Below are 27,909 nucleotides of genomic sequence, written 5' to 3' on the forward strand. Positions count from 1 at the left end.
AAAAAAAAGGAAACAACCTATAGTCAGAATAGTTATGTAGATACTTGATTAAAAACATAACTAGAGTTGCTCAATAGTTTCAGCTTATAAAAATATTAGTCTGTCAGCGCTACAAATGTCATGATGATAGTCAAACTAGCTTGAACAAGCAAGGAAAGGCAGTCCTGTAACAGTAGCACAGTTAAAGAAAAAATATTGCCTTAAGAGAATCAGGCCTGAACCTTTACTACAAATAGAAACTAGACTCCTATCAAAGTTAATCCCTGCTGGAGGCCCATTCTTCCTTTGACAATGCCATAGCATTGACCATACAAGGCCTTACTGAAAGTGCTGAAGCCAAAATTATGTCATTAAACAAAAGTGCATGAAGTAATAATGAGCTAAGTGCTCATATAGTACAGTATCTGATCTGAAGTCTGAGAAGTGGCTCAGGTGGCAAGACCACTCTTTCATACATAAAATGTACCATTTTGATTTGTAGGTGAAACACCCAGAATGGCCCCCACAAGTGCAGATGAACTGTTATCTTCAGATACATACTTGTATACAATTTCCTAATCCACGGATTTTTATTGTAAAAAAGACTAGTTTGGAACTGAAACTAATTGAGAATAGAATCCACTATAATGTCAGAAGAAAAGAAAATTTTGTGGTTACATGTAAACTTGTGATAAGCTTTCTCAAGAAGAGGATACATTAACAGCGAGGGGTGGGATACAACAAGGAGCGGTCATGGCCTGTCTATGTAAAGGTCAAACCAGCCTCATTGTACACTTTGAAGACTTTCTCAATTGCATTGACGTAGGCAGCTGTTCTCAGGTCCAGGCCCAGGTTGTATGTCATGGCAGTACGCATGATTTGCTGAAACAGAAAAGGTTACATGTAGTTTCTGCAGGTTTCTCCATGGGAGCTCAACAATTTTGCTTGTAGGATCCAAGCAAGGAGTAAAAGGAGCTGCTAGATTGGTATCAGAGCTTGGATCCTTTGTGGATCAGTTAAGGAATTTCTTGATTCCCCTTAAAACTGAGAGCTGAAAGGGAAGAACATCTTTCCCAGGTCACTATATTACCCCTTTTCAAGTCTTACACTGAAAGGGAGAGATAAGATGTTTCAAGGAGTCTTTGTCTCACTAATTAATCATACAGCATAGAGGAATTAATCTAAAACTGCTAATGGTGAAGTAAAGCACTCTTATGTACATGTCCCAGTTAACCAGGTACAAGAGGACAACTAAGAAGTTTCTACTTACTATTATATTATTCTATTATTTATTCTATTAATCTCTAATGTTTATTACACCCAGTTCAAGCTAGTCATGATGGCACAGAGCAGAAATTCTTCATACTCTAAGTGACCTTCCATTAATCATGTACTATTTATTTACTCCTTTAACTGCAAAGAAATTCTATACAAATTCAAAGACTGTCCCAAAGCCATATGAGTTTTCTTTCATGTAAGTATATATAGTTATGCAGTATTTACCCGGGCAGAACGTTCCATTGTGTAAGCCAACCCAGAGTGCACAATGTCTTTCTCAGATGCACCCTACAATAACAGAGAATAAAATCAAGGTTTAATCCAAGACACAAAAAGGTCCTCATTGTGTGCTGGGGACAATGACATGCTGAATTCCTATAATTACTGAAGCTTGCTCAGTCATTCTCTTCTAATGATGGGTAAAGAATCTAAATAGCCTTTACTGTGTTACTTGAAGAGCTAGATACGATCAATTAAATTCTAAAACCTCAGATGTAAGCAGTGAAGACTTTTATGGGCCTAGCTTCTAGATGCATGATCCTACCATTATCTACTGATGTAGTAATTACTGTTTTCAGCCTTCAGACCACACAGTAAATATTAAAAGTTTCCAAGAGTCAACAACCTATTGCAATTGTTTTGAAGACAAGTTTTAGAAAGGGCATAGATTCATATACTCCACATCATATTAGCCCTTAGCAACTCCACAACTGTATTTTCATTAAAATTTAAATACACAGAACAATAAGCAGTTGAAGAATTAGGATGAGTCATTACAGGTTCAATGTTTCATCATCCTGATTGCTGGCTCCACAAAATACTTGCTTTCCCTCAAATACCAATTTGGGCTGGAAGTAGAAAGTACTAGGCCAGTTTCTATGGCTTGTGTTTAAGAGATCCAGCATTTGCTTTAAGCCACAGAATCCATCACACGTGCTGCTCATATATCCTAATATGTATAAAATGCACCATTTCTGGATCAAGCTAAATAAAGTCTATTGCTATCATTTGCCTGTAGTCCAAGTTTATACACACTTTCCTCCTGAGGAAGCATGGTTTAACATTTTTCACAACTTGCTAGACTGATTTTCTCCTCATTTGTCCCACCTGAATTTAAGTTTAGAAACCAAACCAACTAATATTTCTAGTTTCCATGAATCCCTTGGCAGAGTATTGCACACCTGAAGTGTCTGCTGTGCTAGGAACCATCCCCTTATTCTTCATTGTGCACCTCACTGTGCTGGCTTTGTTGGAATATATCTCACTCTCTTCCACCATTCCCTGCAGTGAACAATCTATCCTTACCCACCTCTTTCCATATCCCTCATCCTACAGATCACTGCCTCCACCTCAGGCCTCGTTCAGGCTAGTAGGACCTAGGTTAGTTCATTGTTCCATGTTGGAGAAGCTCCTGTACTTCTATCTATCCTTGTCATCTTGCTCTGAACTTTTTCCACACTTCCAATGTTTGAAGATGCAGAGACCTAACCTGCACACAGTATTCAGAAGGCAGCACACTCTGAATTCATATGGTGGTATCATTAGTCAGTCTTACACCTTCAGAACAATTTCTAATGCTGGATTTGCTTATTGATTGCTATGGATTTTTAGGCTTGTACTTTGTCATCAACTCCAAACTTTCCTTTTAAATGCAAATGGATGAGCTCACAACCCATCACTTCACTGGGAAATTTCCCCACCATGTATTGCTACACAATAGACAGCAATGAATTTTACCTGACATTTCCTTGTCTGACAATAATACAAAAAGCATCTGTATTAGAACTGTAGCTTTTTTACTATGTTGGAGGTATTTTGCATTGCCTGAAGTAAAGGAAATAAGAAATAGCTTACTTCCAATATTTCAAAGTAATTCAGATCATTTGCTTGCTTTGTTTGGCCATTAGGCTAATTATGTACTAATGCTTTGCTTGGGGAAAAGAGCTCCATAATAGTTACAATGCTAAAATTTAGATTTCAGTTATAATATCAGAGTACAGTTCCATAACAGTAAAAAAACCAGCAGCAACTACTTACCGATATCCTATCTTGAAATTCTGCTGTAGGCACAACTGGAATAGTTCCCCCATGTTTCCCAAATTTTCTTTCCAAACTTTCCTGGACAGACACTAGAAAGGGAAAAAAAAAAAAAAGCGATATTTTAGAATTTTTTTTCCTTATGACATGAGTAGTGCTTTGGTATTTTCTTAGATATTTATTCCATCTTAGTTCTTGAAATTCTGAAATTCCTAAACAGCAACAAAGAGCATCTGAGATGACACAATCTCGAAGTTAAGAAAAGGATTTAAATGAGAATTGCCATAACTCTCCACTACTTTAGAAACACCTTACAATGTATATTTATGAGAAAGGGCTATAAAAAACTATTCATGTGGATGTTTTGTCAAGTCCAGTGTCTCAAGATTCTCATATTTTCTACAGGGTACTGTTTAAAATGGAGCAATATCCTCCAGTTCTTCTCCACTGAGCTTCCTCTCTTCATGTAATTGTTGTTATTGTTTCCCAAAAAGTAGACAGCACAGAATGACCATAAGTGGAACTGTGAGTCACAAGCAAGTTTTCCCAGTGCCTGTCTCTATTATATTATTGGCCTTTATAGAAATCCTTTATTGTTGAATGTGAGGAACAATGACACCCACTTGAACTTCATTTGAATGCTTCCTAAATACCAAGTGTACAGCTAAAAGATGTTATTAAGAAGTAGCAAATATTTCACTTAAGTGGTTTGACTTTATTACAAAGCTGAGGAAAGAAATAAAAGACAACAAAAAAAGCATGCATTTAAATCACTAGAGCTGCAGGTCAGTTAACCTATAACACTTTTTCTATTCTCAGTAAGCAGCAATTACAGACTTCTGGGGAAATTGTGGTGAATTTAAAAGAGTTCTGTTTTCATTTCTCCCAAATTTGGAGTTTGCTAATCCAGTCTATTAATTAGTGCATGGAAGCAGAAAGGAGCACTTACTGAGCAAGTGGTAGTTTGAATCTCTTTCATATTTGAAAGTCAAACGGCCGTAACTGACGTGGTTCAAGTTTTTCAGCCATTCAAAGTAGGATACTGTTACACCACCAGCATTCAGGTAAAGATCCTGTACAGAAAGAACAAATATTTTGAATTGTGACCATGTGACAGAGACAGCGCTATCATGTTCTGCAACAGCAAACAGTGTTATGTACAAGGCATCATTTCAACTGTAGTACAGAAGGCAATCCAGTTCTTATTCTTACAGAGTAAGACCCTCTTCTTCAGTTCAGGGATTACTTCCACTGATTTAAAATAGGACTTGACTTTAGAACACATCAAGTTCAGGTGTACTTGACTGACTACTTCTATTTTAGCACAAGTGTTTAAGAAAATTAGAGCATTCTTAGGCTATCTCAGTAAAGGCTGAAGATCAGCTCCTCTATCTAGCAAGATCACTTGATCAGGACACCCTTTCTCTGTGAAGAAATGGTCATTATAGCTGGATAGGTCTTATTCTTTCAAATTATCATTACACATACCCTGCACACTGTGCAGTACACAGCTCTGTCAGAATATCACCCAGACACACCATGTCTACAAACCTACCAGAATATTTACTCTTCCCTTTTACTGTTTTTAGTGCACTTTTTGACTGAGCAAATGTCAGCTAATAATCATTATTCTTTGGCCATTTACAGTTGTAGTAAGATCTTCAACAAATACTATCATTCTTCAGCAAGAAGGCATCAGTTATTAAAAAAGACTCTTAGAGAAGGAATGGCCATTAATAAAAGCCTTCAATAACTAGTGTCTTGGTACTCTTCACAAAAATGTTCCTTTTGTAATGAAAATCAAAGGTTGTGATAGAACCTTACAGGGATAACCATGATATTCCGTTCCAAGAAGATCTTGTCAGCTTCAGGAGTTGTAGGCCCATTGGCACCTTCAGCAATAATCTGAAAGAAATCACAGCACAACATAACTCAGAGGTATAGGTTTTGGTTTTTCATGCTGATTATAGAATATTAGTATTTAAACAGACCATCTCTATTTTTTATTTCCATTTGAACTCCTTGACTTACTTTTGCTTTAACCTTGTGTGCGTTGGCCTTGGTCAACTGCTTCTCACTGGCAGCAGGGATGAGAATGTCACAGTCTGTTTCCAGAATGCTGCCCTCAAGTGGCTTTGCTTTAGGGAAGCCCATGATTGTCCCATGTTGCTGTGTGAAGAAAACAAACCACTGTGGTTTCAGTGTGTTGTGCACTCATATGAATTTCTTCCCTTCTGACTTTCAGGGAGAGAAAAGGGATAAGCAACAGTACTAGAGAGACAGCACATAATATATTTCCTATCCTTACTTAGGCATAAAAAGCAAGCTACAAAGCTTCAGGAACAAAGTTCCCAAGACTGAAGCATAACAGCTCTCTGCATAAAGACAAAAAAAGGTCCCTCTCAGCTCTTAAAATAGTTTTCAAACAACTGGAATGACTCACTAGTCTGCTATACCCAGGATAAGTTGCATCACATAAGATTGCAATAGTTTTTAAAATTCAGTACTACAACCGTAGCGTTTGCTTAGTAATTGAATCTTCATTCTTTTGAGAAAGAGGGTGATAAAGAAATTCAAATATTCCCTCAATATAAGAAGACACATCAAATAAGCCCCTAAAAAGTTTTAAGCAGAAGATTGTATTTTAGTGCCTGTGAACTGTCTCCTCAAGTCTACTTCATTTGGAAACTGAAATAAAAAGATCTCATCCAGTTTTCATTATAAACTACACATTCAAGTGACACTGCTGGGCAGGCTTTTCTTCTTTCAAAAACATCCAATAGGTAAGAAACAGCAAAAGTACACTTTGTACATCTTAAAAGACCATGAGCTTGTGATTCTCAGTCAGGAATCCTTCAGGAACCTCCTTGCTCTGGTTCCTTAAGACAATCTTCCTATTTCAGGCATCAGAAAGGCAACTCAAATTCTGGCAACAAAGTAATTAGCCTGCACACATACAGACATTTTTTGAAAGTCAGGTCAAAGGGTAAAAAGCTACCACTGTATTTGCATTCTTGTTGGGAATAAGAAGGAAAAGTCAGAAGAATTAACATTTCTAAGCCATTTTGTAAGGACTATTCACAGCATGCTTTAAATATCACACCACCAGTCTACAGCCATGAGTTCATTCCATCTACTTGCAAAGCTGACAAAATTTTTCCTCAGCTAAGTTTCATACCAATTTGAAATCTTCTAGTTCCTTCGGGTCAATCCCATCAGGATTCCAGATGGAACCGTTAAACTCTCCGACAGCGACACATTTTGCACCGTAACGATGCAAGTATCTCATAGAATGCAAGCCCACATTACCAAATCCCTGAAGGTGGAAAGAGAAAGGGAAAAGTAGTTAATCCTCCAGCTAAAATGATGATTACTGCTAAGGCTTATACAGTTTTCAATAGTTCTTCATCTATTGGCACATCTTGGCATTAGATGATGTGTATAGGCAAGATGGAAGAAATCTACATACATTCCATTCTTGTTTGAATACCATTGCAGAAATTATATACTGTAGCCAGCAATGTACAGCTGTGGCAAGTGTTTTGTACTCGAAATATAGAAATGGAAAGGTAATGTTGCTAAGAAAGTGTTAAAACTGTGATGTTTATCAACCTAGGAAAATTCTGTGTACCTACTTTATGACTGGCACCCTCTTAAAGGGGTTAGTGGATTTTTGTATGACTACTGACTTAATTCCAGGCCATTAGTTGCTTTACTTCCAGAATGCTGATGTTTCTGGAAACAAAGAACACACATAGCAGACCAAAAGGTCGCATGATCAATGTTGAAAGCTTGTCATACAAATCTGTGCTGGAAAAAAAAGCTGAATAATAAATTCCTGTATAACACAGCTTCAATTATACTTGGGATTTTTGCTTTTGTATTAGAGGCAAACTTTGATAGAAGAGTCTGTCATGCCTTAGGTCTCCTTGAAATGCTCTAGGCTCATTTTTCTACAAGAATGTTCTGTTTTTCTTATGGCCATATTTTCAGTTTAAGTTTTGCTTAAGTGTGTGTTGGTTAGTCCTCTGGCAGGCATGAACATACCAAAGAGCAGGGAGATGAGCATGCTGCTGGGCCTGTGCAGGGCAGAGATGTTTGTTCCAGCCCACAGGTTAACTAGAGGACAACTTGGAGGTTACAATTACTCTGCTATTTCTAACAAGCACTTTTGGGAAACAACAAAACAAATGAGTTCCTCAAAGCCTCCATTTAACACACGGTTTAAAGTTAAAGAAGTTTCCTTTCTTTGAAATTTTAGGAACGATAATGCATACTACTGACTATCAAATCCTTTCAAAATTCAACTACATAAATCTCCAAGTCCCCATAAATCCCTGATTTCGGAACACCAAAAATGTACATTCAACCCTACAAATTTAGGATAAGGTCTTAGTTCACATTTTTCCCACTGCTTATTCCATAGTGGAACTAGAACATAACCCTCAATTCCCCCTCTCCTTAAATTTTTTATTGTAAAACATTGCAACAAATTTTGTGTAGGTAGTATCATAACTCACTGAAAAGTATGCTATGTAAAGAACTCCTGTAACAGTGTTCATTTTAGTATTTGCAGCTTACAAGATCATTTATAGAGATTTGACTTTGTACCTGTAGAGGGCAAGTGAAAGTTCAATTTACAAAAACCAGTCAAAAATAAAAGGACATCTATGTTACTTGAAAAGTGTTTTTAAAGTTTGAGAATAAAGGTTAACTTGGAAGTTATAAAACTCTGTCAGTATCTAAGGGCTACAGTCTGTTTTAAAAACAGCTCTACTGAAAGCCTGTGTACTACTTCTTTTCCTACAGTCCAAGGAAAAAAGGTTACCTGAACAGCAAATGTTTTATCTCCAAATCCTGGAGTCATTCCTAATAAGCTCATGTATGAGGCTTCATTGATGAAATTTTCAATTCCATGGAAGACACCACGACCAGTTGCAGATATACGTCCATGGATCCCACCCTGGCTGATGGGTTTACCAGTGACACATGCATGTGCATTAATATCCTGTAAAACAGCAAAGGATTTGCAAGACATGGAATTAATTAAAAACACCAAACAGCTGGAATAAGAAGTTTTGTACACTTTAGACAAGGAAATTTTAAGAATCAGAACATTATATAACATCCATGCATTTAGTTTGTAAAGATGATTTCCTTCCTCACTTTGTGTGAACACCTCAGAATATTCTGTCAGGAAAGTTGTGTAATGCAATAGTAGATATGACTTGCAGTTTTTTTGCTGCCTCTAAGTGTTTATGTTAACTTCAGTCTAGGTATCATGGTGACATCCACAAGCAGACAAATCAAAAAGCTTTCAGGAATGTTTCTCAAAATCAGCTCCTATTTACAGCCACAATTTCTTTACATCATTATTTTTGATGTCTTAACTTTTTTAAGGGCTTAGACATATCCTTGAACTGGCTTTTAATCATCTTTAAACAGTGTTTACTGTTCCTTTATAACAAATTTAGTTACTTTGCAATTACAAAATGAGGTATGACAGTTGTAGTCAGAATACATTATCTCAAAGGAAATCTGCTGTTTGAAGGTCATATGGGAAAAGTTGAGTATTTACTACTTTAATTCAGAAAAAGCAACATTTTCAATCAAGCCTCTAGTTGTAATTTGGTGGCAATATATGCCAGATAGTCAGCCAAGATAAAATAGCTATTTAAAACCATAGCTGATTTTTCCAATTGGAATTAATAACCTGAAAAAAATTCTTCCAAACCAGACACTGGACCTCCCTCTTCTGTCACCAGTGGTTCCCATGCTCCCACACCCTGGGAGCACAGTCACACGGTGGCTTGGCTTCCAACACAAGTGAAAAAGAGGGATGAAAGGGAATCCACTGAAATGAGTGTGCCAGCAGCCGGATGGGTTTCCATTCCACCAGCCACACATTCCCTTGTGCCAAAGGCATTTGCATGCCTGTGGTGCAGGATGCTTGGTGAGAGGAAGGAAAGGAACAGACAAAAGTAAGTGGAGGCAGAATGGCTGGAGGGGAATAGAGCCATAATGAAGACTAAAACTATTTACTGTTTGAAAATGATAGTGAGTTAACATATAACCCTCTTTAAGAACAATAAAAGTGATGCTGGGCTTGTCACAGAATTCCTAATTCAGCCTCCCAAAACAGAGCTCACTGCTCTCCATAAGCTGTATGCTCCCTCTTGTGGCATGTCAACTGTAACAAAGATTGGCAGGGGTGTTTTCTTGGAATGACTGGGTCTGATGTTTTAATAGACTCTCAGGTTCTTAGTCTGTTAAATGGTCTTAAACTATGCTTTGGGCTTCGTGCATTCACAAAAGAGGAAATGCATTTTATAAATATGTGAAGAAATACAACTTCCCACCATACATAAAAATGTATTTATCAAAGTCCTTTCCTGTGTACCAAAAGTCAGTTGATTGTGTCAGGAAGTACAGGAAGAGCAGAAAGGATTAATTTAATAAAAAACTTCAGCCATATATAATTCAGTGATCCAGCAACTTCAGATGGATTTTCTGGAACAGTTAACATGGTAGTTATTACCAACTTGCATGGTTTATCAAGAAAACAGAGCATGAAGTGAGGGCAGATCCAGGTCTTCCTAAAGTCACATATAAACACCACAGCTGATATCAAAGTCCTAAAATCTTTGGTTTCAAGTCAATAAACAAAAGCTTTTAACACATTTTGGGTGAAAACCAAAGAGCATTGCTTTTACTGAGAATCTTGAAAAATGGCATATAGCTAGCATCTGTCTAAGACTTCTGTATCAGCACTGGTAGCTTATCAAGTTAGTTGGTGATGTTCAGGCACTAACTTGTGCTCCTTTCTTAACCCCTTTCCCTCTTGCAATGATATTCTCCTTGTCTCTCCAGCTTCCTGGCTCTGTATGGTTTTGAGCAAACTTCTCTTATCTGTTTATATCTGTTATTTGATTTATCCTTCCCACTTGAAACTCCCTGAACACAGCTGTGTGCAGTATGCAAGCACAGAGCCATCAGGTTTCAGACAGATCCCTTTCACCAGAGTGATCTTATCCACTCCACTGAATGTACTCCATTGCACAGCTTCCACCTGTGCTTGGAAATTACTGCTGGTTTCACTTTTGTTTGTTGCTCCTTTTCTGTTCTTACTTCCTCTCCCCATGGCCACTTTTATCTTTTTAGCATTCCTTAATCACCTTTATTTTTGCTATTGGTGTTCCAACCAGTTATCTGAACCATCTTCCTCTAGAAACTAGTTTGGATTATTCCCCTTTTTGTAGTCTTGTCAGAATTCTCATTTTTCTTCTCCATTACCTGCTCAGCCTTCACAACAGCTCTGGAGTTCCACTGTGACTGCCACTCTCTTGAGTGTACAAACAAACAACTCAACAAAAGTAAGCAAACTAACATTTACATTTTCCCTCCCATCCCCCACTCCCTTATTTCCATTTTTTAATTAACTTTGCAGAAAAGTGGTCTTGAATCCTCAGGTTTTTTAATTTTTTCAATAGGATACTGCCATACAGAGGAAGTCTAAAAAGAAGCTGTTGTAGCATAATTCGAATTGTAATCCTCAGTAATTATTTTCTTTTCTGTTGTCATGAATCATAAGAATACACAATAAGGTGAGATTATAATGTGAAAAGAACAATAATGTGAGATTGTACAAAGTGCAAAGAATAAGAAATGCATCCATTTTGTTTAATTTTTTTAAAAATCAAGCTTTTGTGTAAAACTATGAGAACTCTACAGCAAATCTTAAAGCAGGTCACTTGCTGTGATCCTTCTTGTCAGTTTTAATAATACAGTGCTGTTGTATCACAGTGAAATACACATTTTAGTGCAACAGGGTAAATGTTTTCAGGCAGTAGCTTTGCTCTAAGTTGGAATTTTAAGTTCTGAGGGAACTAGCTGCCACCTTGCATGCTGGAGTCCTTCAGAAGTCATAATTTTGTCTTTTTATCTGATATAAAGTTTTAATTAAAATATTTACCTATGTGAATAGCAAAAAGCAAATAATATTTTACAGTGATATCCTTAACAGAGACCTCTGTGTAAAACGGATTTAACTCAACTAATCAGCATGCCACAGCTGATCCCTCAAACATTCCTTTTTTCCTCCCATAAGATACCTCAGACTGTATTTCAGACTTAGAATAACCTGTGCCACTCCTACTGTCCAAGAAGGCCTCAGACAAGTCTTGTGCCAGGAGACTGCCCGAGGACAGCCAGGCACATCTTGAGCAATGTGGCACTAATGTGGTGGCAGGCACTAAAGCCCAAGGCACTGAGGTGAAGTACACCCTGCTGTACTTCAGGGGAGCTGCTGGAAGGGACAGCACAAAGTACAAGGAAACAGACTTTCAGCTTCAAAGGGAGCTGGGATATCCAAACAAGCAATAGATTAGCATATTAACACAGCTACCAAATACATTTTTCTTTGAACTGACCTGTTGAAAGTACACAATCAAAGTGTTTGGTTAACAGGTACAAATAACCTCACTGACACAAGGACAAAGGCCAAGCCAAAGGCTAGCATTAAAAAGTGATTTTTAAAAACATTAATTTTTTTTATTGCCTTCTGGGCTATAAATTATGTGTCTTTTACTTTATACTTTGAACAATTTAAGTCCACAATGAAACTTGTTTACTACTAGGAGACTGCCAAGAATCTGGAAACTTTTACAAGTTATACCAATAGTGTCAACTTAATTGGTCTCTTGAATGAACAAAACCATGAGCACGTATTTAATAAAACTTGTAAATTCAGTTATCAGTTAACAACTTTAAATTAGTAATTACTGTACCAATGAAAAACAGGAAAATGATACAAATATAAACCAATTTTAGACTATATACTTTTAAAAACAGTGAATTTTCATTTTGTTGAACAGTTGCAATCAGTATTGTATCAGAGAAGCTTCTTTTAAGGCTAGTGTAAGAATGTTAACCTTAAAGCTATTTTTCCTTTGTTGTACTCTAAAATCCTCACACCACTGAGGTTGTCACAGTTTGCAAGAATATTTTTAGATCCAGTAAGTAAACAAATTTATATGATTAGGCAGCTTTTCTGCTTGAAAGCCTTTGCTCAAGACTTACATAGTGTCCTATGGTACTGGCATAGGTGTCAGCAATCCAGGACATCTCCCTCTCCCCCGTGCTCATATCAGGAGCAGGCACATCCACACCAGGTCCTGTTGGCAACAGTGAAAACATTTCTTAAGGATCACAGACAGTTATTTCCAATCTTTATTCCTTTGGAAACTGTGCAGGCCTTGGCAGATAATTGTTTTCATGTTTAATCCTCATTTTATTAGCAAACAACATATTCTTCTGGATTCACTGCAGTTTTAGATGCTGTATCACACCTTTCTACAATATTATCAAAACCCCCAACCTTTATATAAGCCATTTGATAAAAGGTGTAGGCCACTTTGCAAATAAAAACTCAGAGCAGGATAGTGTACCAAAAGTGGTTTGGTTTATTTGCAGGGAGGGTGCTATCTAGGTATGACTCCTACATACCGTGACATTGATTTCATTCTTTGCATAAGAATTTCCTTCCTGCTCCTGGGTGAGTTTAAATATTGAAGGTAGGCTGTTCCTGGTCATTGCACTGTAGTACATGCATTTGATTTTACATCAAGAAAGGTTTCACTTATCTTTCTTGATGAAATAAACCTTTAAAAGAAGTCTCATATATGTGTTGAAATTTTAAAAAAAAATATCTAGTTTTTGTAGCTAGCTAAGAATAGTATTTCCCCAGACTATATAAGATTATAGACACTTGCTAATCAGGATATTATATGCAATTCTTCGCCTACAATTTTTAAAGTATCTTTAAAACGTTTGTGAAAGTTGTGTAGCACCACCCAGAGAGCCTAAAAAGAAGACAATTTTATCAAACCATTCTAATTGTCACTGAACTAATTATCACTATAGCTTACAGTGTGTATAGTAAAACTATAGTCACATGTAACATCAGTAAGTGTGCTTATAAAAGAGCTTAATTTACATGATAAATACTGTGTCTGAAAGAGCAGATGACAAACATTCTGGATGAAGAGCAAGAAAATGCAGATAAAAGGACAGACATTCCCAAGGCATTAGATATCAGGAATACATGACAGACCATTAACTAGCTACATGCCTCATTATTCATTTGAGTAAGAACCTTCTCTGGGTAAAGCTGCTCCCTGTAATTAAAAGTTAAGCTGCTAATATTCAGCTTTCTGCAGAGGAGACGTCCAGACAGCAACTCCAGACAGCAAAGCTAGCAGAACAGCTCAGGGCTGAGTGTGAATGAAGCCCCTGCCAGCATTACAGAAGCTGAGGTTCTGTTACACAGGCTCCTGTGCTTCTTGCCTACGCTGCCCTTGCAGCCTCTGGTTGCCATGGGTGAAGCCATCAACTTTTGCTGGGGTGGATCTTCTATTTCCTTCCTCTCTTTCCTCAGATACCTGCCAAAAGCCTCAACTGAGACTACAGGAAACAGGAACAGTGAAGAGCTTGCCATTAGAGATAAAAACTGCAACAAATATGGTCACCATTTTCTGATCTAACTCAGGGAGAAATGTGATTCATTTTGGATACCATGACCTCAGCACTTGTGGCTTCTCATAGCAGAACAGCCACCAGAAAAAGTTAAGACAGTTCCCTATAAAATGCACTACGATGCAATGACTCAATTCTTTGTGGTTCTTGCTGAAAATTCTGTACCCAACTTGTTTACAGTTCCCAAAAATACTGTTATTTAAGGATATTATCTAATGGACACTGCCAATGCACAATAAATCAGATTCTAAATTTGAATAGTAAAGCTGCCCAACGTACCAATAAAGCCCTTTTTTGCCAGCTCCATGGTAAATCTTCTTGTGATCTTTTCCAACTCGTTGTCCTGTAGAGAAAATGCAATAAATATCAGAAGAAATCATTAGTGCTTATGAGTATTTGCTCAAACATAGCCCAAGCATAAGCGAACGCCCTCTTCTTTCAGAAGAAAGGATGATTCATAATTTATATAATTTATATGCCACTCCCTAGCAGACTGTTGGTATTCAGGCAACACAAGAAACATTGTGCTTTCTTTCTGTACATTCTGATCCATGACAAGTCGGGAGCATGGCACAGGAAGAACCACCTGTGCCCACAGCAGAGATTTCCAGCAAACAAATTTGATATCCTGTGTGAGCGATTTACAACCAGCAAGAGCTGGCCCTGCCAGTTGTATGATCAACACAGCCAAACAACTTGACACAAATCCTTCCAGGAGCTGTGAGCTTAGAATATCTGTTATGTATTCTGGTATTCCTTTCTGTACACGTTGTTTTAATTAGGGCAAGAAGGCAAGCCTGCAGTAAACCTTTTATAAGCCAAGTTAGTTATTATTCATACTGGAACACTGCATAGAATGGTTTAATGGAGCATAAAACTATTAGTCAAAATAAACAAAAACATTAACTTTTTTTTTCGAAGAGTAACTTAATTTAAGCTTTTATTAACAGTATCAACTTTAAAAAAAAATTCCAGGTTCCAAATTATTTGTAGTCTCCTGATTTTCAGAAAAAAAGCTAATATATTAAGTAATTGAAGTATTCCACCTCTGTAACACAGACCTTTTAAAAATTCTTTTCCTACCTATTGCATGCACAGGCTACATTCAGCCTTTACACAGGCAGAAGTGACAGGAGGTTTAAGTGGTCATTAATGCCCTTAGAAGAGCTTTTTTAGCTGGCTGGCTTCAGTATTGCAGATAACCAAATTTTTATCTATGATTAGGCTTACTGTGTAGTTCTTGGGATTGATCTTGACACCAGCCTTTGCCCCACCAAATGGCACATCTACAAGAATGCAAAGGAAAATCATTTTACTTTTTCAACAATAAAGGCAGAACACATGAGAAAGAGGTGTAATTATATCTTTGATTTTAGCAGTGATTTTGGTTTTGCTGCATTTATGGCTTCTGAAGTGCAAGTTATAATCTGATCTAGGTACTCTTATAAAAATGGGAGATGTTTAAAGGCACTTTGAAAATGGTCTTTAGAAGTCAGAAGTTCATTATTTAAATTTGCTATGCTTAAATGTATCTTATCCATGACACTTGAAGAAATAATAAGTTTTACCTTTTATACTTTATTGGTTTAGCTCAAAAATTTTACTTAGGAAGTCCTAAGCACATCTATATACATTAGGAAAGTATTTTCTTTTCTTACACATAATATGCAGATCCTCTCCAAACTCCTCTACAATTTAGTAACTGTGTACAAATTATACTTCTTTATAACCCAGAAAGGAATTTTGTCTCTCTCCACAACTCCCCTGCCTGAATCCTTTGCAGCCTCCATCTGCTCCCCCTAAAATTAGTCTCCTACTAATCCAAATTTGTCATACCTGAATTTGAGTTCAAGATACATTACTATCTATGGGGGGGGAAGTTAGCAGAATTTGGACTTTTCAAACAAAAATGCAACCTTATTAAAGAATTTTCAGTAACAGCAGAGGGAACACGTATTATTTTTTAGATACAGATTTTTCCCACCTTGCTACAGATTTAAGTTAGAGATTAATGTCTGAACTTCATTTTAATCCTTTACATGTTTGGGGTTTTTTTATGTAATTACATTAGTACTGATTGAAACTGAAGATTGAAATCTTGCCTGAAAAATGAACACTTACCAACCACAGCACATTTGTATGTCATGAGAGATGCTAAGGCTTTCACTTCATCCACACTAACATCCATACTATAACGAATACCTGCAAAAGACACACAAGAAAAAAACAGGAATTCACTAAACAGCTTCATAAGTATTTAAAAATTGGGAAGGGCAATTCTACACCAACAGTCTTTAACACACAAGTAGATAGTTTATCAACTTATTTAGTTATTTAAGAGGTAAAGAACAAGACCTTGTTCCCCTACTTAAATATCTACCTTTCATGTAGCAGAAATTCACTACTTCAGTAATTTTCTTTGAAGTAGCTTAATGGCAGCACTCGGCCTTAGGGGGAAAAGTGAATATTCCTTGTGATAAAGATGAATCAAGCTGACAGGTAGCTAAGAACAGAGTTTTCAAGAGGCTGATAAAGCACTGCAGCATTCCACAAGATCTTTAGCTTTGGACTTCATTCATTGTATATACAAGATTAACTTTGTTCCTCAACATAACTTATCAAGTGGAGGTTATAATTAAAGTCTTTTTGAAAGAGTAATACAAGTTCCTGTTAAGTTCTTGCTTGGCTTCAAGGCCCTGGCTGCTAGGCACAGCCACAAAACAAAAAGCAATAAACCACTCTGCTGGTTTAAATTTTTTCAAAACACTTTGAGGGAATAGTCCTGCACCAGTGAGTTTGTGAGGCCAGGCCACCCATCCCACACCCACAGGGAAGGCAGCCCACACCTGCATTCCCTGCTCCAAGTCACTCAGCAGGGCTGCAAGTGTGTGCTGACACATGGTGCAAATGCAAATTCCATTTGTTGTGCACTGGTAGCAGCTCAGATACAGAATGGGTGAGCCCAACATTCTAGGCAGCTCAAAGCTGAGTAAAAAAGTAGTTACACAAAGGTAAGGAGATCTTTCACCTGCCTGACTGACTCTTACCAGTCTTCTAAAAAATGCTAAAATCCAATAAATTGATTGAACTCAAAGTTAAGATTCATGTATCTGAAGGTAGCTACAGAGCAGGAAATATTTAACCAAACTGACAGGGCAGATATAGAGAACTAGAGACTCTGAAACATGATGTTTAAGATCAACATGTGCCCAAAGTCACGGGGCCAGAGCCAGAAGAGCCCTATGGCTGTAGGTTTGTTCCTATCCAAGCTTCTCCTACTTAACTAAGCATACAATAGAGCCATGAATTATTTATTACTCCCATCTCTACTCCCCAAATCCTTGGTTGTAGATTCTGCCAAGCTGCACGGTGGTTTGTAGCAGGCACAGAGTGTCCTTTAGATGCCAGAACATGGCACCACAAATTTCCTATTATGTAAAGAGAAGACCATATTCAGGTTCTCAGGAGTGTAAAAAGGCCAGCATACATTATCCAAACTAAAGCACTGTGCTGCTATGAAAGCCATTCCTGAATGCTCTGGAAACAATCCCAGTTTCAAAGGAACTAAGTGCTGCTCAAATAAAGCTGAGGGCCAAGTGCTGTTTTCTTATGTGAGTTCAATCAGCAAAAGAAAGTACCCTGCTTCTGCAGAACAGAATTTAAATTTATTGTGTGAAGAGTGGTCTCCAAAAGCAAACTAAGTAGTTTCTGACTTAGCTGCATGGAGTTAACATCTGAGCTTTCAATAACCTTCTCATGGGAAGTAATATTCAAAATTTAAGTGAAACCCATCAGAGCCCAAAAGGCCAAAGTTAGAACATAAATGTGTTGGGGTTTTCTTTAATGTCTCCCTATGATCCTTCAGAGGAGCAGTCATCCTTTGAGCAAGAATGAGCATTACCCATGGCACTGACTGTCAGGCCTGGGGAAATCATTCCCTCCTGGCTGAGCAGGTACTCTGGGGACAGGTCTCATCTGAGTATTGCTCAAGCAGCCAAGTTTGGAGTCACAGCCTATGATGGCCAGAAGTGAACTCTGCCCCTCCACCCCCAGCTGAACTAGATCACTGTGTATTTATTCAACCCATATACTTATTTAAACTTCCAAGCTGTGTATACAAAGCAGTTTTGCTACAAATGTACTCCTGCAGGCATACAAAATGTTGTTTATTGATATATGAAAAGCAGTGGGGAGACTAAATACTTTGGGGTAGCTATCTTGTATAGTTTAAAGAGAGAAGCAAAATACAGTTTAAAGAGAGGGAAGGCTCTTCTGCAAATCATATGGAAGATAGGATCTGAAGAGGAAAACAAGCAGCACTTTAACTGGAGTGCACTAGCATGTACTCACTCCAGTGAATGCAGAACAGTTAGAACTCTGGTTCCTTGCATTATAATCAAGGATTACCACAAATTTTGAGGTAATAACAAATGTTAAGTTTTCATATCAAGGTAAATATGGAAAAAGCCCCAAAACTAACAAAGTATTGACAGGCTTGCAACTGAGCTGCCTATCTGTCAGCCATGTACATATACCAGAACACAGAAAACTTTTGGACTTGAGGTCAAAACTGTTCGTTTCTGGACAACTTCTGAAAAAGGTTTAATTCCTTTTCCAGGCTTTTAAATAGTTGTAATTAAAATGGCTTGTCTGCTGGCTTTATCTTTCTAAGTGGAAGATTAGTCAATTCTGATAGTTGTGATGACTTTACTGGTCACTCTTCTCTAGTTTATGTGGTAAAATCATCAGGTAAAGTTCAGGATGTGAACCCAGGTTCTCTGACAGATGTAATGAATTTTTCCCTTCCCTGGCAGGAGCACATAACATTTAGGATGCTCTAACATTTAAATCCTTTTCACAATTCAGCCAGTTACAGTTTTTCAGGAACTGTAATTACTCTACAGGAGGGCCACCTCTTGACAGGGAAGTCATTCATGCTAAGCTGTTAAGACTGATGAGAAGAAGCAGGCATCTGAGAATGCTGTACATTCCATCTGCAAGCAGATGCACAAAGATAAAAGGCACACTTAATTTCTATTCTATTTGGACATCATTGAAATTTAGTTTGACAGCTTCCTAATTTGGCAGGAGTATTGCCATGCATTTGTGTGACTCTTTTGGCACTGTTACTATGAATTCAATAGCCTGAGTCTAAAAATGGACCATATGCACAGATAAATTACTGAGTTTGGTTTTTTGGCTTTTTTTTAAGGTTCTCACTACATAAAAGCAAACAAAGTCACTGTTAAATAACAAGATTACAATTTTTTTAAACCCTGGCAAGTCCCATGCAGTAAGTCTCTGGAAACTTGTGCCTTTTACAGCAAACCAACTACAAAAAATAGTTTGAAGAAAGCCTCAAGTTACAGTATGACTCACGGCCATGGAAAATACTTTTCATTGGAAAACATATTAATTCTTGTTCTAGCTGAGAATTCCCTTTCCTTACCACGCCCCAAGAAGTTAAACAGTATGTTAAGAGTGGCTTTGTTTTTCTGTGCACAAAGGCTTCTAAATGAGGAAATGTTTTAATTTTTTTTTGTATTGGTCAGTGTAAAGGGAAAGCTTTATCACTACACTGAAGTGTCTGTGCTTCTAAAACTTCTTATTTACGACCTGTAATATGGAGATAGTATACTAACTTCATTCAGTTACCTGTTCACATCAAAGCAGTCTTTATCAGCAAGACTACTTTGAATTCTATAATAAAAGCAGTCAGTTATCATTTTAATCATTTTACAATGGGGGTGTAATAACATACACATAACAGAGACCTTGATTTCCAAGAAAACTGTTTTATACATCCTACTAAATTTTACAGTGTATGGATTTCAGTATGTTCTGTGATGTTAAGTGTGTTTATTTTGCTTCCTTAGAGGATAAGTGGTGTACAGAACCACCAACTTTTCAAGGATGACTAGTGCATTTCCACTACGCCTACAAATCTATTTAGGGAAGTTCATGTCACTATTTTCTGAGCTACTCGTGCAGCAATCCTAAATGGTAGTACCTCCATATGCCCTCACTACTAACAAGCACGAGGTATTCAAAGTCTCAAAAAAAGGAAACAGTTGTCACAGCAACAGTTCAAAGCAAAACACTTGGTAAACTACTCCTCCTGCACTAAACATCTTGTAATCTTAGTAAGTCTCTCAAGTTCCCCAGAACCTGGAACACATCTCAGCCTAAATTATTAGTGTCTAACCAAGGGTTTTGTCCTGCTTTGACTGGAGTGTTTTCTTCTGGTTGTCACATTCTTGTGAGCTCTGGAACTAATTTGGGTCCTTTACAGAAGACAATTCCTGTTTCTATGGTGCATTTGTTCTGCTCACCTCTACTTGCAAAGTGCTATTTTGCTCATCCAAAGAAGCCTATCCTACACTACAGTGCCTTAGTTCCTTAACGTTGTAACTGAATTATGGATAATATTTTCGTGTTTGGTAAGTAAACAAGTGCAATTGTGATTGTACTATCACCAAACTAAGTATTCACTGTCACCTAACCCAGTGGGGTGGGGACAGATCATCCAAGCAATTCTTAAACTCTCTTAGAACATACAGATTTTTCATTTCAGAAAAACAACCCAACCTTCCCAAGAAGGAAACTGCAGAGTTAATAACTGCAGTTATTTAACAGTTAAATACCTGCTGTTATTTAACCATTTGGAAAGTGCAGTAAACAGCACAGTGACCAATTTGTAATTATTGAAGACAAAGAAATTCCAGATAAACCTAACAAAGCAAGATGACTAATTCAACACTGGAAAACAAGAACACTGTACAACCAATCAGCAACAAGAACCACTAATTCCTAAATTCAATTCACTAACTGCCAAGAGAGAAGATAAAAATATTTATCTCCTTCTACACAGCACTAGCCAGCTATAAAGCTGGGGCAGGACAGACATTCCCCTATAGAGACAACCCATCATTCTGCTTTAAGCACTAGTATGTATAAAATGACCATAAGGTACTCAGCCAGACAGAATACTTCAGTATACAACTTTTTGTATGTTTTTAACAAGCTGCACTTGAAGTATGCTTAAACATGTATGTTTACTTCAATCCATGCTGTGAAAAGCCAAGAATTTCCTCAATTCAAAAATTAGCTCTTGTGAATTGATAAGACTTGGTGTTTTAAATGTGAATATAGCAAATTTAGTACACTACCAGGCAAGCAAACAGGACATGAATTTATGCACTTAGAATCTGGCTGTGATGTAAAGTCTCTCACCTACAGAACCACCTCAGCCCCACCTAAAGGATTAGGTCACTCATTAAAGTGCACTCAACACTAGTAACAAGGACAGGAACAGGGAGATACAGTAAACTGCTTCCACACAGATATTATTATTACCACGTGCAGGGGGGCGTGTGTGCAGAGGGCGGAAATAACACACAAGTTGGCCCTGGCTGGTCCAAATGCCATAGGAGCCACAAAAGAAGCCACACAGTGCTGAGGTGGGCAGGCAAATTCCATGCTCTTCCTAAGAGTCTAATTTCTAACAAGATGGAGCTGCTGCAATTCATGCAACAAAGAAAGTGCTTGCTAGAATCACCCAGAGAACAGATAGCAGGGAGACTATCACATAGGAGATTCCTCTCCCCAACACGTGTTTATGCAGAAAGCCCAATGCTGAGAGAGGTATGATCTCTCTATAAATAGACAAAGAGCCAACAGTAGCAAGGGAAAACAACTATTTAAGATCAAGGACAAAGCTGGCTACTGCAGCAATGGTATGAGCTGATTATATGAAAAAGCTGAGACTAAAAAAATTCACAGCCAAAAGAGCAAGGCATAGCCTCTTACAAGAATATCAAAGGTAAAAACCAAATCCTGATAAGGTTCACATGACAACTAGCACATTAAAAGAAAGTAAAAGACAAGACACACATGCCTTTCCTTATTTTTTGGTTTGCTATTTAAATGTATAACCACTGTTGGACTAATTGTGAAGTTACATAAGCTACAATAAGAGAATATAAACCTATGAAAATTGGTCACAGGCTGGACTCAATCTTAGAGGTGCTTTCCAGTCTTAATGATTCTATGAAAGTAAGGCACTGGTACAAACTTTAGCTATAACACTGCAAGTGATATCACCATTAAGGTAATTTTTTTCCTCTCAAAAAACCTCTCACACTCCTCTGGAGTTAGATCAGTTCCCAAGGTTTATTTCAGGTTACAGATGGTCTATGTTACAGCTCCATCTGTTGCATGGTCCATAGGGTACATTTCCATCTCTTACTTGAAAGACCCCAGGCCAAAGGTACAAGCTCTTAACTTTCACCCACGCATGACTTAAAAAATGCAAAGTTAATTCAACTCTGAGATAAACAGCTCTGCTGTTTCCAAAATACCTTATAGCTCTACTCCTTCCATCCTTAGAAAAGGAATAAATAATGCTGAGACAGCACATGGGGTTGTACTGGTCCAAGTCCTGCATGTACAGGTTTTTCTTCTGCAAGTAAAGTTTCCATTATGAGCATGCAAACTGCTTCAGCCACAATAATGCCTGCAACAGAGGGTATTTTGTGACTGGGCATGGAGATCAGTGCCAGCCTTGGACCTCTGCAATTGGAAAACTACAGCAAGGGTGGCATGAATAAAAGCCACCTTATGCAGTAAGAAACTCATTAATATGAACTCATGAGCCAAGTGAGAAGGATAAATACTGATAGGTAGAAGAAAGCAGCCAAGACCAGACAACAGGAAAGTTTTGTAGTGCAGAATAGGTCCTTCCACCAGCCAAGGCAGCACCACACAGGAAATCAAATTAATTCACCTCCAAGTCAACTGAACAAATAAAGTAAGACTCACTTGTCTTCACATAAAAGAGTCAACTCTGAAGTAATGTTTGACAAAGCTTTCCAAAATTCCTCTGTAAATGAAAGGTATACTAAATCTAGTCCAGAACTAGGGACGGTTTTGAAGCCTTTCTGAGCTGAGGAAGCAGCTGAGACTTGGTTACAGCAATTTGGGTGAGCACAAACAAAAGTTAGACTGTTTCCGGCTTTGATTCATTGCATTTATAATAGACCTGTTGGACAGCTGAAAAAGCTTGAAAAAGTTTTAAAACCACTTAACAGCATTATTCCCATAGTAAATACTCCCTAACAAACATGGAATCACTTCCATACTACTAAGCAGGTAAAAATTCAGTAAGTTTATTTTGTTTTCTAAAACTGACCGATTAATGATAAATAGCCATCAGCAACCACATAAAAAGTAGCTTAACCAGCTCTACACCTTTCATAGAACCTGACAAAATTATTTAGAAGAATTTATTATTTTAAGTAGGAACTGCCAGAGTACTTTCCAACAAAGTCATCTGTATTCAGACATCTCATTTCCTGTAGCCTATTTCATCTGTTTGATTTCTTTAGGCAGCTGTCAGTGCAGTGAACAAGAGCAGCTGTGGTTTCCTGTTAGTACTGGCCACTGGCATGCAAGTCACCACATCAGCAAAGGAAAGAGTGATGTGACCCACAGCACTACTTCAGCTACCAGGCAACATCAGTCCAGTTGTATAAATACTACATTTGGCATGTAAGCAACCTGAGTCCCAACACACAAGAAAACTGCTTATTCCATATTATCAGTGGGATGAGGACGCATCTAACTGAATTTTCCCTTCCAGCAAACAGCTACATTGCAGAAAATGGAGTCCTTAAAACCTGGATTTATATACTGGATACACTGGAAGACCTACCACTTAAATGGGGATAGTAAAGACTTCTAAACTACAGCAGAGAAAGAAAAAGAATCGCCACCTTCTCAACATGCAAAAGTCTGCAACTATCAAAGCAATTAAGGATTAACTTCTACAACAGTTAAATAGGCAAGCACCACAAGATTCAACAAGGAGTGTTATTTCTGGGTTCTCTCAATAAGGTGGAAATCTACCAAAATCTGTAAACTGAAAAGAAAGCATATTTCAGTACCTCATGCTTCTTTTCCAGAAAAGCACTTTTCTTCACTCAATGAAGAATCACCTGCACTGCTATGTACAACACAACCAAGTTGACTTGTGTTCTTACATGTGCTTAAGAGAATTGTACTTCTTGAACAGAAATACCACAGTCAAGTTTCTCACCAAGGTGTAGGAGTTTGCCTATACAAAAAATGTAAGGTTAATCTTGGATTTGCCCTCGTGCAGCTGTATCAGGCCACAGTCATCCATCCACTCAGGACCTGTATTTTCAAAGCAGTCCCCTCATAGCATTCACTCTGCTGAGGTATTTCTACTTTGCAGACAAAAGAGAAGCCAGCACAGAGGAGGTAAGGAAGGACTAGAAGTCAAGGAACTGCTGTTTTGTATCATTTGCAGGCACACGTGAGATTTATAAAGATAAACCTTGCATTTAGAGTTGGGCAGTTTTCACATTTGGGCTGAACCACTCAACAGGGATTGAGTATTCACTCCAGAAGAGAATGAGCAGGCAAAGAAACTGAAGATATCTGACAAAGGAACATCATCTCAATGTTATACTCTTAACTACAAATGGTTAGTACAAATAAAGTGCTGCTACAGTGCATATAATGAAAATTTTTATTTAGACTCTTCTTATTTGAGTAATTCAGCTGTCTCCAAGTTTAGGGCATTTAAATCAAGACCTTAAAATTTGATTTACAGTATAAATTCTTTGTTACTTCATGGTTAAATCTATAAATGCCCTTATGAACAGAAAGACATACTGAACTAACATAAAACTGCTAATCAAGTACTTTGGTATGAATGGACTGAAAAAATTAGTAACAATTAAAGGAGGACAGTCTTTTAAAGACCTAAAACTTTAGTACTTACTCCTACATTTCCTACTTGAATCTTAAAGTGCACTTTGATAATTTGTCTTATCTGCACATAGAAGAGTATTTAATATTCTCTAACCAGCATATCTTATCCTTCAGTTTAAGTAAACCTCAAGGAATGTAAGAGATGAGCTTTTTAAGCACAATGCAAAAAACATTGAAAGAACAACAGGCATGACAAAGTTTCCCCACTTGCTAGCAATCACCTAGCAGTAACTAAACTCAATTTCTTTCTTAGCACCAAATGCACAAACACCCACTCCAAAAAAAAAAAAAAAACCAAAAATAAAGAAAATGAGTAACCTTGTTCTACCAAATTTTGCTTTTCAGGAAGGACAGAGTTAAAGGCCACAATTCTGCATGTGAAAAGATGTGGAAACTGTGTTCCTCCTAATGTCTTTGCAAGCCTTCCACTTGTCAACTCATCCTTTCTTTTAAAAGGGGCCCTTTCGTCCCTTGCTGTTTCTTGATGGTGCAAATTACTTGCATGGGACTCTGGGGTCCACAGTGTGTGGGACACTCACTTCAGCAAGTTTCCCTACTTTATATTGTTATATGGGCTGTGGATTTGTATTTAGTTGGACTTTGTGCATTTATCCCTGTGGCCTGCACTAGAATTCTAGTTTAAAAATCCCACTCTGACAGAAGCGAAAGTTCTTTGTGCATTTTAGGTGGATGAAGTGTACTATAAACGCAGAAATATCTTTACCACTCTTTAGCCGTTAAAGTAGAAATGTTCTAATTCCTAACATCATCTTCATAGCAGGTTTCAAGCAATTGATTTATGCTTATCATGCATCCCATTTAAACTTACTATAAAATTCAGATCTGTCACTGATAGTGAGCAAATTCCTAGAGAGCAGTGGAAGGTGAAACCCATTAATGATCTCTGTGCTTAAGAATGGAAAGGAAATATCATCTGCAATCCCTTCCCTAAATTCAGAGAGGGTGGGGAACAGCACAATAAGAAAAGGACAAACTACTGAGACTTCCTATTTTCTTTAGCTGTCATTTTCAATTTCCTGTAAGTGCTCCAGTGTTTCAGAGTAAGTGTAGAGAAGCATAACAAATGCCACTGAAAATCAAGAAATTCTGGTGAGAATTTAGAAGTGTAGCTATCAGAACAGAGTGTCCAAACACTCAGTTGGTGGGGTTTGCTCATGTACAGTGCATTTTATAATTATTTGTTGTGTAAACATTTGTTTCTTCACTGATGTGCAATACTAATGTGAAATATCAGAAGCTATCATATATTAATATCATTTTCCTACTTCATTTGCCACTGGACTGCATTTTGTTATGCAAGGAGCATCCTAAGAGTAACACAGGCTGTACAGCAAAGGACTTTTTGTAAGCAGCAGCAAAGAGTAACTTAACTGAAGCAGTGATATAACAGCACTGTGATATCCATCAGCATTTTAAAAAAAATTATAGCAATGGCATAGAACAGTACATTCACAGAGTAAACTTCAGCCACGCCCAACTTCAGCTACAGCTAAATCTGATGCTAATTCTTGCTTCAAGTAAACAACCAAAAGTTGAGCTAGCCTCTTTTGGGTAAGAATTTAGCATGTCACAGGACACTCACTAGATATTTGATTTTGGAATGTTAGGAATCACATTCACAAGACACACTATTTGTGCTGCAGAGAGAAATCCTCATGTGTGTATATATATATATATATATATATATATATATATATATGCACCAGCTGAATTGATTCTCACTAACACATTGACCTAAGATCACCCTCTCTAATCTAGTCTTGAAGTTAGAGGACCTCATTTACAAGAAATCTCTTACTATCTATAACTGTCATTATTTGCCATAAAGCTGAGGTACACTGAAAAAAAAAAGTGTTTACAGACTACAGAAGCTCTCATTTGAGTCACAGACTTGAAATGGTTTCCAATACTAAAATGTCCACAGAGATCAGAGCTCTTGAGTTATGCCGAAGGACATCTCTATTTGTTTTTCAAGGAAATGCCAAGTATCCCAGCCTAAACGGGAGTCTGATTCCTCTGAGATCACGGCCGGTCCCACGAGAGCCCAGCTCCGCTCAGCTCCAGGGGGATTCACCCTCTCGGTCCCTCCGCATGCCATTGGTTTCACCTAAGTTGAGCTAGCTACCTCCAGAAAAATCACTTTTTTTCTAACTATGTATCCAGCCGGTAACTGGAAACACAGTTAAATTGTTATTAAACCTGTTATTTTCCCTACGGATGCTTTCTGTGCGAGTACTCGGTTTTCTCGAACACAGCAGGGCTGAGCGTAAAGGGACAGTGGCACCTCCAGCTCCCGACTCGAGCAGCACTTCCAGCATGGTGCTCCCACGTCTCCTTACAAACACCATCGAGGTCTGAGCCACATCGAGTTAAAAATAGGCGGGGGTTCTCCTCGCCATGCCTGTACCAGACCGGTGGGTGCGGCGAAGTCCCGCGCCGGTACCGTGACAGGGCTGGCCCGGGGGTCACCCGCGGGGCCGGGACAGCGGAGCGCTGAATGGCTGCGGAGGAGCCGCCCCGCGGTATCGGATACCAGGGGCGGCTCGGGAAGCAGCGCTGCCCTGGCCGGGCGGGCGGCAGGCGCGGCGGGACAGGGGGGTTGGCCGGGGGCACGGCAGGCGGGGCGGGGCGGCCGCGGGCACGGCAGGGCGGCCCGGCCCTCCGCGGGCCCGGCCGGCCGGCGGGGCTCACCTCCCTTGCAGGGCGTGCGGTGCTGGCTGTGCTGCGCCCGGTAACCCTCGATCACCTCCCACTCGCCGTTGTCGCGCTTGATGGGGAAGGTGACGCTGAGCACATGGTTGCAGGGCTTGATGATGCGGAGGATGCCGCGGACGCGGTGGCGCCGCTCATCCATGCTCTCACGAGTGCGCAGCCCCTCCACCAGCTTGTCCTCTACGATGCTGGCGCCGCGATCGAAGAACCCCTCCACCATCTTGAAGAAGTTGGGGTCGTCCTCCTTCTTGGCCGCCTCGCAGTAGTGCCGCCGCGGACACCGGCCCCCCGCCCCATGCCGCCGCCGCCACCGCCCCGCCGGCCGCCGCCGGCCCGCCCGGCTCCGCGCCCGCCAGCACCGAGCCGGCGGCCAGGCGGGACGCTAGCAGCTCCCCCAGGTAGCGGTACATGGCGGCGGCCGCCAGGAGCGAGGATCGGAGCGGCGCTGCCGCTGTCACAGGAGGGGCCGGGTACCGCCGCCGCCGCCTTTAAAACGCGGGCTGCAGGGAGGGCGGCGCGCCCGCGGGGCGCGGGGGGCGGGAGCGCTCCGCG

At 39.0% G+C, this 27,909-nt stretch overlaps 1 protein-coding gene across 1 annotated transcript; it reads right to left on the reverse strand.

Annotated features, from left to right (window-relative positions):
- GLUD1 (glutamate dehydrogenase 1) lies at positions 1 to 27,892 on the reverse strand. Its single transcript, XM_079313017.1, is given in 14 exon segments — positions 1 to 861; positions 1,483 to 1,545; positions 3,295 to 3,386; positions 4,244 to 4,367; positions 5,119 to 5,199; positions 5,326 to 5,463; positions 6,473 to 6,610; positions 8,123 to 8,302; positions 12,373 to 12,467; positions 14,107 to 14,170; positions 15,058 to 15,113; positions 15,949 to 16,029; positions 27,337 to 27,631; positions 27,633 to 27,892. Coding segments are annotated over 14 exon segments (1,662 nt in total). The 5' UTR covers positions 27,768 to 27,892; the 3' UTR covers positions 1 to 741.
- Between the last annotated feature and the right edge of the window lie 17 nt (positions 27,893 to 27,909).

Source organism: Erithacus rubecula (assembly GCF_903797595.1).
Source record: "Erithacus rubecula genome assembly, chromosome: 9".
Taxonomy (NCBI): domain Eukaryota; kingdom Metazoa; phylum Chordata; class Aves; order Passeriformes; family Muscicapidae; genus Erithacus; species Erithacus rubecula.